General features: G+C 27.4%; 4 protein-coding genes across 4 annotated transcripts; 1 reads left to right on the top strand and 3 right to left on the bottom strand.

Annotated features, from left to right (window-relative positions):
- Positions 1-6,805: 6,805 nt before the first annotated feature.
- Positions 6,806-7,933, bottom strand: LOC128961026 (uncharacterized). Its single transcript, XM_054307229.1, has 3 exons — positions 7,480-7,933; positions 7,086-7,413; positions 6,806-7,026 (listed from the first exon to the last, which is right to left on the bottom strand). Exons 1-3 carry the CDS (start codon positions 7,861-7,863, stop codon positions 6,899-6,901), a joined length of 840 nt encoding a protein of 279 aa, XP_054163204.1. The 5' UTR covers positions 7,864-7,933; the 3' UTR covers positions 6,806-6,898.
- Positions 7,934-9,076: 1,143 nt separating this feature from the next.
- LOC128961665 (F-box/LRR-repeat protein 12-like) lies at positions 9,077-10,622 on the top strand. The gene is made up of 2 exons (XM_054307924.1): positions 9,077-10,064; positions 10,597-10,622. The coding sequence occupies exons 1-2, from the start codon at positions 9,077-9,079 to the stop codon at positions 10,620-10,622; spliced, it is 1,014 nt and encodes a 337-aa protein (XP_054163899.1).
- Positions 10,509-13,193, bottom strand: LOC128961021 (histidine ammonia-lyase-like). Its single transcript, XM_054307222.1, has 7 exons — positions 12,812-13,193; positions 12,637-12,731; positions 12,479-12,553; positions 12,047-12,415; positions 11,247-11,985; positions 10,940-11,183; positions 10,509-10,864 (listed from the first exon to the last, which is right to left on the bottom strand). The coding sequence occupies exons 1-7, from the start codon at positions 13,059-13,061 to the stop codon at positions 10,648-10,650; spliced, it is 1,989 nt and encodes a 662-aa protein (XP_054163197.1). The 5' UTR covers positions 13,062-13,193; the 3' UTR covers positions 10,509-10,647.
- A 537-nt stretch (positions 13,194-13,730) lies between these two features.
- On the bottom strand, positions 13,731-14,575 carry LOC128961027 (gem-associated protein 8-like). Its single transcript, XM_054307231.1, has one exon. It carries the CDS (start codon positions 14,462-14,464, stop codon positions 13,742-13,744), a length of 723 nt encoding a protein of 240 aa, XP_054163206.1. The 5' UTR covers positions 14,465-14,575; the 3' UTR covers positions 13,731-13,741.
- Positions 14,576-14,591: the final 16 nt, after the last annotated feature.

Below are 14,591 nucleotides of genomic sequence, written 5' to 3'. Positions count from 1 at the left end.
AATTATTAGATTAATTAAATTATACTATTTGTTAAATTTTATAATTTTAAATATTCATAAATAATTTTATTCAATTCCTACAGTCATATAGACTATGCGTAAGACATATGCTTGATTCACATCGTAATTCAATAATAAATGTATTTATTGGTTGTTTTACTGTATATTATAATTACTTAGTATTTGTAATAATAAAAATTGTAATCAATCTTAAACACCATTTAATAATACATATATATAATAAAATTAAATATCTATATATTGTAGCACTCGACTAAACTAACCGTCCATTTATCAGTTTAGCTATGTTGTTTGCCTAACTTGAATTGAAAAGATAATAACAATACTATTGAATATTTTTATCAAATGTCATAATATATTATATTAATTGTGTGTTTATCTTATCAATGTTTAATTTTTTCTCAATACATGCAGTCATTGAATGTTGCCATTTCTACTTTGCACTAACATTTAGAAAGTCGAATATTATATAATAATAATAATTATTATTATTAGATTAACTATTAAATAAAATTTTTATTAATGTAATATAAAAATCTTGATTGTTACCTTGAGTATTAAAAATTTGCAAATTAAAATTTTCTAATCTAATTAATTAATTTTTTAAATATCCATGTAATTTATTAAACGGTTACAACCATAATGACACATAAGAGTTTGAAACCTATTTTTAAATGAAAATATTTTTAGACAAAATATATTAAATGAATACTTAGACAATAACATAGATATTAAATGCTTGATACTAACAATAAAATTATGTAATTTAATACTCTAATTATTATTTATAGAAATGTTAGAATTTTTTCTTAACTTTTTAAAGTACTGTATTTACAATACAATTTAAAATTTATTTAATTATTTAAACACACTGTATATTAATTAGAATTTCGTATACAAAATTAAATGATGTAATCAATCAATAAATTTAGAATTATAAAATTTTAATAATTTTTTTATTACATACAGTGTTAAAAAAATAATACTAAAATATTTTAAAATATTGGTAAAAAGTGTATTATTTATACCGGTGGTCGCATCCAAAATATCAAAATTTATAATCTCCAAACTTATAATATTCATTTCAAAATATCCAAAATTAAAATCTCTAAAATAATAATATTCAAACTTCTAATATCCAAAAACATTTGACCCAACATTTGATCTAACTTATATAATCTAAATAAAAATATCCAAAATTAATTAATATAAATCAAAATAATTTATATTATTTTTTTACTATCTATAACAATAATTTTAGTAATGTAGTAATAATATTTATTAAGTAATATAATTAGTAAGTATAAATAATTTTGGATATTTTGAACTGAATATTATAAGTTTGGAGATTATAAATTTGGATATTTTAATTTTGGATATTTTGGATGCGACCCATTTATACAATGTTTATTTATTAATAATCTTATTTAAGAATATAATATAAATAAAATCATATTTGCATAATAATTTATAAATATCTTCTAATATATCTATAATAATTAGAAGTATATACTGTACATTACTCAATAATCTATATTAAAATATAATTTTTAAATTTATAATTTAGTAAATTTTAATGAATAACTTATTATATTACACATAAATTTTTAAATTAGTTGGCAAAATATAATGTCGTATATCAGTATCAGTTCCGGCAATATCTATATAGATTTGATTCAATGGTCTTTCAATAGCTGATGCAATGACTGAATCTATTGTTTTATTAGTAATTAAAGTATATTCAAGATTAATGTTAACCAATTGTCGACACATTTTGCAAACTGTAGCAAAAGTATCACCAACACTGGTTCCGTTAAGATTAATATACTTTAAGTATTTGAGTTGACTAATTGAAATAACACATTCATCTGTTATATTTGGATTGACAGTTGTGCTCAAAGACAAAGTAGACAATTGTGTCCAATATTTGTTTATATGAACTAATGATCTATCGGTTAAAAAAGCGTTGAATAATTCAAATTTAGTCATTTGTGAACAGCCCTGCATTAGTCTATAGACGACATCATCTAAGTATAAGACCAATGATTTGGATGACAAATCCAAAAACAATTCTCGAAGTTGTCTCAGTTGACTAACGAGTGCAATATCTTCGAGATCGTCGTCTGAAAATACTGACACTTTAGAGCAACGAAGAACTTCAAGTTTAGGTAATCCCTGAGCTATGATTTGAAACCACCAGCCATCCCAAGTACCACCACTTAAGTCTAGTTTAGTTAGATTGGGACCACCTTTACTGGCACTTAACGCTAACAATCCATTATTATCCATAATCTTAACAGTTGTGCAAATTTCTCTAATTTCAGAGCACAGGTATGAATAGCAATCTCCAGTTATACGATGATAATGTCCAGTTCGTCCCCATTCGGTCCAAGAGGGAGGGTATATAAGATCTGAATATATCTGAAAGTGTTGTAAACTTTGACAATTTTCAAACAATGTTCGTAAACTTTCCTCAGCGATGGCCAGATTTGAAGACACGACACGAATGTTACGTAAATTTGGATACTTTTCGCTCAGTCTTTTCATATCACACACTGTTATTGATATCTTTCTAAAACCAATTGTATCGATGGCCTCAAGATTGTAGTGACAGTTATCGCAAATTAATCTAAAAGGACTCTCAAGTCTTAAATAGTCTACTAAACCAACTTTCTTAAGATTTTTGCACTTTTTGATGGCGCCATTCATAATATTTTCTGCCGCGTCGTCCCATTCAGACATTTCATTGTCTCCTAAGACCATCAGGTAATCAAATGTAATAAGTCTTGACATTTGTATTATATTTCTTGCGTCGACATTAAGGTCAGACTTTGGACAACAGAGTTCAACGTCGAAGTCGTTTTTATCAGAAAAGTAAAGATAGTTTTGATGTAAAAGTATATAATCTATTAAAGTCTTCCAACGTTTGCAAACTCTTTCAACTCTAACCTTCTCAACGAAGTCCAAGAATGACAATATTATTAATAAGACGTCGTCATCCAAATCACTAATTGTCAAACAATTATTGTCATCACTTTCTTCACACATTTGATTCATCATATATTATATAATCTTTTCATTTTACTTTCATTTAATATTTATAGTATTATTTTTATAAAGTATATACAGTTATAATGTTTTACCGAAACTGTATATTTTATAACAACATTTTTCTTAATTATTTTTAATATCTAATGAATTTATATTTACACAATTTTTTCTCTGTAAATATTATCTTATTTAAAGTTTATACTCAATATATACAATATTATAGTAAATGATATTAAATGTGATGAGATTTATAGTATAAGAAAATAAATGTTTATATAATATAAAACATTTTCATTTTATAAGACAATTTAGAACTAAGTGATACTATAAATGGTTTCTTAAGATAATACAGTCAACAAATAGTTTATACTGTATGTGTGTGTAAGTGTTAAAAATAGTTTAAAAGTTATAGCACTGTCAATATGGGAACGGGAGCTAATAATAGTCGGCTATTTTTGCATCTCTTATATATATTATATTTTGTTTAATGTTTTGCTAATCAAATTTTTCATTGTTTGTCATTAAATAATAAAATAGTAAATATTTATTCTAGAAAATTAGTTTTTAATTATTGAATATTATATTAATTATTTAATTGATAAATTTAAAGTTATTTATACTTTAATGATTTAATAACGTTTATGCAAACTGGCCTAGATATCTTTTTTTATTTTACAAATTATTAGACTAATGTAATTATTCATATTAATCAATGATTAATAATTAAAACATAAATATAATGAACTCATCCAGATCATTTTAATATAATATTGCATGTAATATAGTCATTAATTTTATAATAATAAAATAATATTTACTCATTTTGAAATTATACATTTAATATAATTGTATTTTACTAATGATATTTATAATAGTACTGTATATTGAATATGATGTGTGTAACCAAATAAAAGTAATCGATAACATACAGTACAATCAATATTACAACTAATTTTTATTTAGCTTTACATTTCAGAAATTATTAGTAAAAATTTGATAAATATTGAGAAACAATGAGTAATATAAAGTTAAATACAAATGAAATTAATAAAAATGAATTGATTGATGAATTTGATGAGTGTATGGATCAAGTGATTGATGATAATTATGTGACACAATTAGAGAAGGGTTTAATACAAATGACTATTATTTCTGAACCATTCAAAAGATATTTAATTCAAAACAAATTGAGAACTAATGGCTCAAACTTTTATTTGAATTATATTTTAACAATTTATTTGTTTGCTAATACTATTCGTCTTATTTGGTGTCTATCATTACCCGATAGTCACGATTTTTTAGTACATTTGGGTGACTTTACTCAATGGTTTGGTGGAAAAAGGATATATTTTTTAATACCATTTATTTTAATCAATTTAAATGCTTCCTATCAGTCACTTATCTATTTGATCTCCAATGAGAAAGATTTTATTTGGATGAAAATATTTGCATCACTTACAGGTAAGTCATATCTCATACAATAATAATTATTTTTACAGTAATGAATGGCCTGTAATATGAAAGGTTTGATACCGCCGTCACAAATGGGTATTTGGAAGCAACGGATGTTCATTGATCTCTATAGTGGTGTCAAAACTATATCAAAAATTACTAAAATGATAACATTTTGTGTATATTTTACATGCATTACAATAATAATAAGTGTTTATTACTATAACTGCAAGCATTCATTTCTGACAACTTATGGTTTCTTTTGGGTCGTCAATCATATCATTTGGATTTTCTATATAATCGGCATTCCGTGTATTAATTCATACTATTTTCAGATACTATGCTATTATCTTGTCATACGTCTAGAAGAAGTAAATAATTTATTGTTGAAAGTGGCGACTCGGGTGTCATTTAAAAAGAAGAAATGGAGATCAGATCAGATGACAGACACTGTGTTTGCAGAACACGACAGCATTTGTTTAGCAATTAGTGATTTCAATAGATTTTGGCAAAAATTTATATTTTCAACGCTCAGCACTTGTATACCACTTGTTATTTATCTGTCCTTTCAATTGATCTTTACTCAGATGAACTTATTTGCACTCTTTATATGTTTTATTGTATTGTTGTACTTGTTTTACACATTATATATCGTGAGCGCATCGGCCGCTCTAATCCCGGCCACCGTTCAGAAGCCTTATAACAAATTGAATTCAATTAACCTATTCTTGCTATCAGTTCCCAGACGTCTTCAAATGCAAACCATTGTCGACAAAATTAGTCTAACAATCATTGGTTTTACATATTTAAACATTTTCTATATTAAACGCAAAAATTTAATTGACGTAAGTTTTAAATCAATAATAATAATTTACAATATTTTTTAAAAAAGTATATAAAATTTTATATAAATTAGATGACAATCATATTTATCGGATATTTTATAATCCTTTGTGGTTTATCGCAATCAAATATAATATGATATTAATGTCCATCTAATAGTGTATATACTGTATAATGCCTTTGTATGTCATTGTTGTTTTAATTATATGTTAATTAACTCAYATATTATTTAATTATCAAATATTGAATAATTTTTTAAAAATATTTGCAATCTCTATAATTTTATTTTTTGCTTAATTTGTATTACAAACTATTGATTAGTTGTATTAAAAWCTCATCATGTTTTACTATTATATCACATTTTAGTATTATATTAAGATATCAGATTCATTAATTTATTATGGTTAGATAACTAGCCATGGGCAAATAGAAACTTTCTAATAAATATCCCTGTGAAAGTTTCTAGAAAATTTCTCAGGAATAAATTTATATAGAAATTGAAATTTATTGTTATACTATGGGATCGCGATTTCTATGGTTATTATAATACTGTACTATCAATATATTAATGAGTTATAATACTAGACATACAGTATAGTAAACTATTATACAAAATTGGATACCTATATATACAGTAAAATAATTATAATTATTTAATAATAATCAGTTTAGTAAAATGTTATTCAACATTTTATTATATATATCATAGTTTAATATAATTATATTAATTAATTTTTTACTTTAATTAATAATAATATTTAATCATTACTTGTAAAAACAATGTATTGTTACAAAATAACAAATATCGAGAGGACAAAATTAACATTGGGATCCCATAAATAGAAATTTATTTTAGAAACTTTCTAGAAATTCTAGAAATTATTTTATGAATTTCTTTTTTTTTTGTCAACACTAATTAAAAACTTGATTATTTTTTTTAAATACAGTTATTATTTTAGATTAAATTTATAAGATCTATAAATTTGTTTTCTATTTGTAAACTACAATATGTAATAATATGCCGTATGATATACCATATTATATTTTATTTAATTATAATTACGATCCGTATAGCTATGAATATGATTGTAGTGTCAATAATTGATGGACTGGTATATCATAATTTCAATTGAAACCATTGATTCTCAAAATTTTATGTTTAACAATTATAAACTACTGTATTGTAAATATATTTTATGCTAACAGTATTTTTTAAATTAAAAATAATGTTTGCTGATAATTATGTAAAATATTTAAAAATTAATTAAAATATTTAATTGATGTACTTTTTTGATGTTGTAATTATTAAAAATATTGATTAATATATTACTAATATCTCTTTTTATCAAATTATTAATTAAACATTTTGTTATAATACTTTGTACAGATCTCACTATAAACTTGTTATAAAAATATTTAAATTGTGTTAATTGCCTTTTATTATTATAAATGATTTGTATTAAGTATTAATAATTATTCATTTACTTATTGTTCAATATATGCTCAATAATTGCATTTGATTTTCTAGAAATTAATTGTCTCTTTTCCAGACCACCGGAAATTTTTGTGATTCATTAACACTTTGACCCACCAATAGATCAATTCCCGTTAGTGGCGGTGATGTTATCCAGGGTCGGGTAGCAAATGTTGAATCATCACCTTTGGTTGAGTTTTTATACAGTATTATTAGTTATACTATAATTTTATTTGAATCCTACCTAACCATCTGGTGCTCAAAACCCTTCTGGAAGTGGATTTTAACACTCCCGGCGCCGCGTGAAGTGTTCTCATATGAAACACAATGCAATCTCCCGGTGCGACACTGAATCTTAATATTTTGTATTTATTTTTAATATACTCATTATCGGGAACGTCCACATATTGATTGGTATCAATGAAACCATTTGTCTCATTATCGCAAACATAATTCAAATGAGTGGCAAATTTCCTCGGTCTGTACCATTTGCTATCCAAATGAGAACCGGCAGCAAACTTAACTGAATTTTCAATGGGAACGGTATCTAATGGCATCCAAATCGAACAATTCTAGAAACAAAAAAAAATAATAATAAATAATTTAATTGAAAATTTAATAATTGTATTTAAATATACTTTAAATCCATTAATTGGATAATAAGCCTGGTCGTGATGCCAAGGTGTCAACTTTGAGGTTCCGGCCTCTTTGATGAGTACGTGCTCGTGATAGAAGATACTGATGGGTGACTCCATGACAATTCCGGCGATAGCAGCGGCCGGTGACTGATAGACAAACTCTTGAAACTCGGGAATTGATTTCCAGTTGCAATAATCATTGAAGAAACCGCCCGTTTCGCCATTGTTTAGGAGGCGCTCACTATAAGCACTTGGATTCTGTAGATTTCTGTCAATTCCTTTGATCACTTGTTGGATCCAACGGTCGCTAAARACTCCACGCAAACAAACGACACCATCTTTTCGATAATCGTTTAATATGTCTTCTGTTATAAATTTGCTCATAATTGTGATTATGTAATATATTTTTACACATAAAAATTAGTTTTATTTCAAACTTTAAGTAAAATATAAAACTTTTTAATATATATATAAATAAGTTATATAATAAATTTAATATTTAGTTTGTTTGTGTGTAACCAATAAAACAGGTTTTTACACAAATTTAAATAACTTGAAACTCAGCTTAAATGCCACAAATATATTCAAATTTTTTTTATAGCATTTCAAGTGATATTACTTTATGAGAGAAAAATAAATGAATAGTTTTAGCTGTTTTACGTGAAATTTATAAATAGTAATTTAATTTATAGTATAAATTTTTATACTAAATTTAAAACATAGTCGATAAGTGTTATTTAATAAACAAAATAACTGAATTGACATGTCATCAATGTTTTATAATACGATAAAAATGAACATATTTTTTATATCATCATTATATTAAATATTTTTTTTTGTAAATTTACTACAAAATCACTGCATATTAGCTGATTTTATTTAAACATAAAAATTTTTATTTCAAACAATTTTGTCTAAACATAACACCTGATAATAATACTGTTAGGCATAAAGTTAGTTATGTTTTTGATTTGATTATTTTTTTATCAATATTTATATGTTTAAAGTGTGACTATTCAAATATTGTTCAAATTTAATAATTTAATTGCTCAATTTAATTCAATTTATATGACCTTGAAAATTATATTTAAAATTATCATGTTAATAAATGGTTTATTATTAAAATATATTTGAATATTAAACTAAATTATAATTTTACTTTTTAAAAATACAATTTAAAATACTTCAAAACAATTTGATAAAAATATCCTGGTATAAAAATTATTATTTTAATTACTGTATATTTGATCATGATGAATTTTTGATAAATAATCAATAATGATAATCAATAATTTAATCTAAATATTAATTCATTAGTAATATGATGATAATTATTGTAATAAAATTATTTATTTAAATTATTATATGTTTACTTAATTTTAACTTAATATTACTTTAATAATTATAAATAAATAAATATATATATATAATACAGTAAATGCTTTTATATTTATTTATTTGATTTATATTTAAGTATTAAAATAATTGAAAATTTTTATAAATTATATCAAAATTGTCGTAATTTTTGCGATAAAAAATAGTAAACTTTTTTTTGATATGATTTTGTAAACTAAACGTTGTTTGTATGCAAACAGTGATGTCATTGTGGACACAATCGGCGGCCAATTGGTCATCACTTCCCGAAACTCTATGGCTGTCTATATTTTCCAGATGTCACTCAATAGATCTGTTGGTCATCAAAGACGTGTGTCATCAGTGGCGTCGAATTGCCGGCGATTTGTTCCTCACGTCTTGTCTTGATTTGCGGTCAAAAGCCGTGGATGTCGTGAAGTTGAAAGAGTTGTTGGACTTTGTGACCGACAATCTGGTGGTACTGAAGATTAATAACATTTTGACGACAAAAAAATGTATGGATTTTAATGAACTGATTGATTCATTTGCTGACCTATCGATCGGACGGTCCGACACTTTAATGATTGAAGTGATGGATACTTTGCGTCAAAAGTGTTCACAATTAAGACGATTATCTCTTGAAGGCATCACTAACTACGTCCCATACGATAGTCTTCCCAACGGTTTAACTCATTTATCACTAATCTATTGTCGAAGTGATTGTCTTATAATATTTGACTCAAATGTTGACCACTTATTGACCAAATTTGCGTCAATTGTTTACTTAAATATAAGTCATTTTAATGTCTTTGATTCCCAAATGTGTCACTCAATCAATAGCTTTGTTTCACTTAAATATCTATATATGGAGTCTTTGTTTCGTATCAATGACGGCGGTCTGTCAAACATTACACCCAAACTGATCAGTCAAATGGTTGTCATTGATTTGGAGGGAACCGATGTAACAGACGAGTCATTGCAATATATCTTAAATAACGGCCAATCTCTTGAAGATCTATATTTAGGTCAAACCCTTATTAAAGCTAATATTGATTTCAGAAAATCAGAGGCAAAACATCTCAAAAAGTTGTGTCTTCTTAAGACTAATGTCTCGACTAAGTCTGTACTTAATATTCTTCGATATCATTCAACTCTTTGTTCAGTAAGATGTGATGAGACTATTAAAATGACAATTGATTCTCCGATTATGACATCTAATGTCCAGATAAGCGGTAATGAGACGACATGTCTTCACTATATTGAAGACAATCGATTTGATCTTAAAATTAAAAACTTGTTTAAGAAATGATAATAATTTGAAATTTATTAAAAGCATAGATTTGTACATCTGATACAATAAAACGTGAGGTAATTCCTTAAGGACAGTCATACGGTATGTATACTGTAGTTCCCTAAGGGCTGTCATAACTGTCTTTAATATTCCGGTGATATTATTACAACATATGTTAGGTATTTGTAAAGTTAAGATATCTTTATGTAAAATCTTAAAAATATTTATGGTTTAAATTTTTATTTATAAAATATAATAATAATTAAGCACTTTGTATAAACTGTTTTTTATATATAAGTTAAATTATATATATATATATATATATATCATATTTAGATATCTGTATTATATAGTATATAATTTTTGTTGTTAAGCAATTAATATGTAATAAAATATTTATATTAATTGAATTATTTGGCTTAAAATCAAGGATTTATTTAATATATTTAATTTATATTGGATTGCATTTAAAGGATTGTGTAAACAATATGTGATCTGAATATTGTGATCAATGATTGTATGCATCACTCCATATGAATGTTAGTATTATTATTGACTTCAGTTCGGGATCTTTTGCGCAGAATAGTGGAGGTCGGAGAAGGAGGTCTCGAGGGCTCCATTTGTTTGTCATTAATGTATTTATGGATATATGGCTCAACTGTTTTCCATACCTTTTCATCGATCAACAAGTCTGCAGCGGCATCGATATCAGTGTACATAATGCGATCCCTATCCCAAGGTCTAGAAAAAACCAGAAATTTCAATCAATATTATGTCAATAGTATATATGATTAGTTCAACCGATTGAACACTCACTTGACAACAGTGCGAACCAATTGATAGATGGCTTCCAAAGGAGCTGTTGTTTTCAATGGTCTGAGAAACTCAATGGCCTGACACGCGGCCAACAATTCAATAGATATAATTCGCTCCACGTTTTCAATTACTCTCAACACTTTACGGGCGGAAAAACCTCCCATCGAAACGTGATCTTCAGTACCGGCAGATGTGGACAGAGAGTCAACTGACGCCGGATGGCATAAAACTTTGTTTTCAGAAACTATAATATGGGATCAAAATTATTGAAAACAATATAAAAACGTACGTCAAATGTATGTCTAACCCAATGCGGCTGCCGTACAGTGCGCTATCATGAATCCCGAATTGAGACCTCCGTTGTTGACCAGAAATGCCGGTAATCCGCTCTGCGCTGGATTTACTAGCCTTTCGACACGTCTTTCACTCATTGCTCCCAATTCATGGACACCAATAGCTAAGTAATCGAGCGCTTTGGCCGGATATTCGCCGTGAAAGTTACCGCCCGATATAATTTCAGACATTTCAGTGAAAACTAGTGGGTTATCTGTGGCTGAATTCATTTCAATGTTTATGATATTTTTAACAAACTCAATGGTATCGTGAGATATGCCGTGAACTTGAGGACAACATCTAATAGTATAGGCGTCTTGTACTCGGTTACAGAATCGGTGAGATTCTGCTATTTCTGACGGATATAGATCTGAGTTCAAAACAGCGCGTATCCTACGGGCTACTAAACTCTGGCCCTTATGTGGTCTTATTTTATGGATTTCCGGATCGAAAGCTCTTGTGGTTCCTTTAAGCACTTCCAGTGTCATTGCAGCCACAATGTCAGCCTGTCTTGCAATTGCTGACGCTTTTTCAACAGCATCGGCACCGAGTGATGTAATAAGTTGTGTCCCATTAATCAAAGCGAGCGCTTCTTTTGGCTTCAAATGAAGTGGTTTGAGATTATGTGATTCGAGTACATACTTGGCTTCACCCCAACCACTCTCTGGTGACCACATCTTTCCTTCTCCAATAAGACCGAGAGCTAAATGAGACTAATGGTATAAATTTATAATAAATTATTTATTTTATTTATGTATTTTTAAATTTTATTACAAGTGGTGCCAAATCACCCGATGCACCGACTGTGCCCTTCTCGGGAACCCATGAAAGACAGGAGCAGTTGAAAGCATCAATTAATTGAAGTAAAGTTTCCAAAGAAATGCCAGAATATCCTTTGGCTAATACATTAATTCTTAGAGCTAATAACATACGAGTCCTTCGGGGTGATAACGGTTCCCCTACACCTGCGGAGTGACTTCGGATCAAATTAAGTTGAAGTTCTTCGAGATCTTCTTTGCTTATGACAGTTGTGGCAAACTTTCCAAATCCAGTGTTAACTCCGTAGACAACTCTATTCTCATCCAAAATCTCTTCCAATAATATTCTTCCTTTGCTTACCTTTTCTTCTGCATCTTTAGTTAACTATATTTATTTCAATATTTAAATATATGTTTTCGTTTAATTAATTATTTTATAAAATATTACCCTTATTTTGAAGAGTCCGTTACCCAATCTTATTAAGTCATCGGCTCCTAAATTATTACCATCCAATGATGTAAACTATTTTTAAAAGTAAATTGAAATATAATATAATAAATATAAATTATATTATTAACAAATTAATATAAATTTGCTATAATTACCTGTTCTGGAGGTTTGTAATTTGTAGGAACCTGTTCTGGTATGTAATGTATTTCTACCGGACCAGTCACTGGATTAGCCTTATCGCTGTGCAGTACTGTTTGTAAACAATTGTATGAGATTTTATTATATAGATATATATATATATATATAAAATAAAATGATTTGTGACATTACCAACAGAAACAAAATCATTATCGTCTAAAACATTGACAATAAGATCGTCTGGATCTAAGATGGCACCTCCTTTAGTTTTGCGGATCTCATATACCGTTTCCAGCGGTGAAACATTAGGCACATGACAGGAAGGCTTGAGTTTAAGATATCGTTTGAGAGACTCTTCACTGAGCCATCGGACAGTCTGTTTGTCCGTTTGAATACAGGGAACAGCAAACCATTCGCCGCGAACTCTCACTGATATCTTCATTGTATTTGATTGACTAACAAAATAGTTTGTAGACTATATATAAACTTAAGTTTTATACCAACTTTTCCAACTTATTATGATTGGCTGTTTGTCAGTAAATGTGTATTTTTTGTCAATTTATTAAAAGTCATTTGTATGCCATTTCACGCGCGATGACTATATCTTTAAAAGAAACAAATTTTCATTTCATACAACTTTTAATTAATTCATTTTATGGCTTTTTTTAATTGATTTTTAATTCAGATAACAAATATGTGGTGAAATCCCTTAATATATTTATAATAAAATTCAAGTTATTTATTACTGTAATTGTTTTTTTCTTTTAATATTTAGTTTGCAATCATAACTTGTTGTTTATTTGAAGTTTATTTTAATTCAATTTTTTAACATATTTTTGCTCTTTAAAAAAATCTCGTGATTTTTGTTGTTATTATGGTTTGACATAAATTTTTTGGTCATTTACTTCATCAGAAATTTTGTTGATAAACTAATTTTACATTTTTAATTATAGATAATATACAGTAAATTCAACAACAAAATTATAGTAATATTAGTTATTATAAAATATAAACAAATTAGTTAACAAAATTTAATACGTTTTAATAGTTGAAAACACATACAATACAAAAMACATAAGACATGATAATAATATGTATATAAAACTAATGGTAAAATACAAATCATGTTTTTTTATTCATACGGATCGGCATAATTGGCCACAACTTTGGTTGATGTATATCACAGAGTCGGTCAAAATTCAATTGAATAGCCGTTTCCATGCCTTGAATCATATTATAGTCTTCACCATAGAGTTCATGCATTTTCTCTCGTTTCAAGTCGTGATCACTTTTCACTCTACAGTCTGTTCCCTCATTTGTGTCCATTTTATTACCGGATTTCACATTTTTATTGGACTTTTTCGGGGCAATACTGCGGCGGGAAAATGACTCCAAACGACTAATATCTATATACTCTACTCTTTCGTTATATAACTGTCTCTTCTCTTTAAGTCTTTTTCTCTCCAATTGATGTCTTTTGGTTTGCAAAACAAACTCAAGATATTCATCCGTCACTTCCTGTTCGTTGTTATCGCTGTCGAGTCTGATCTCTGACTCCAACTCATACTCGCTTTCGTCAATCGTTTCCAAAGAATCCAATCTTTGATGCAATGAATTAACTGTAGTGTCGGTACAATCGCTGTAACTTTTGTTGTCAAATGTATTGTCAATCACATGTTGGGAACAGTTGTGACACTCGTTCTTCATGAGGTCGTCATCAAATTGGACCGATTTGTGACCACTTTTTCGCAACCATTGTTGACATTCATTGTAATGCAACCAAAATGAGCTGAATATTGGCTGCAAATACCACCTGTGATGGCATACAGTCTCTGATGCAGACATCACCTCAATTGGTCAACAATTATCATATGATATAAAACGTTAATTTAAAGTTCAGATTAAATCTTAAATTAAATACAAAAACATTTCTCCAAACGTTTCTATGGTTTTGTTGTTTATGTATACAATT

This window comes from Oppia nitens, unplaced genomic scaffold (genome assembly GCF_028296485.1).
Source record: "Oppia nitens isolate AA-2021 unplaced genomic scaffold, nextdenovo-longstitch-racon4-pilon3 scaffold5_pilon_pilon_pilon, whole genome shotgun sequence".
NCBI lineage: Eukaryota > Metazoa > Arthropoda > Arachnida > Sarcoptiformes > Oppiidae > Oppia > Oppia nitens.
The sequence above is the reverse complement of the archived record's forward strand: the minus strand, read 5'-3'. Positions and strand labels throughout refer to the sequence as shown.

Bases quoted from the DNA above. Each gene is read 5' to 3' on its own strand.
- LOC128961027 (XM_054307231.1), bottom strand. From the start codon at position 14,464: ATGTCTGCATCAGAGACTGTATGCCATCACAGGTGGTATTTGCAGCCA.
- LOC128961021 (XM_054307222.1), bottom strand. From the start codon at position 13,061: ATGAAGATATCAGTGAGAGTTCGCGGCGAATGGTTTGCTGTTCCCTGT. The intron at 12,416-12,478 runs GTAATATTTTAT...AAATAAATATAG, and splicing joins ACGGACTCTTCAAAATAAGG to TTAACTAAAGATGCAGAAGA. The intron at 11,184-11,246 runs GTTAGACATACA...CCCATATTATAG, and splicing joins CTGTACGGCAGCCGCATTGG to TTTCTGAAAACAAAGTTTTA.
- LOC128961665 (XM_054307924.1), top strand. From the start codon at position 9,077: ATGTCATTGTGGACACAATCGGCGGCCAATTGGTCATCACTTCCCGAA. The intron at 10,065-10,596 runs GTAATGAGACGA...TTGCATTTAAAG, and splicing joins ATCTAATGTCCAGATAAGCG to GATTGTGTAAACAATATGTG.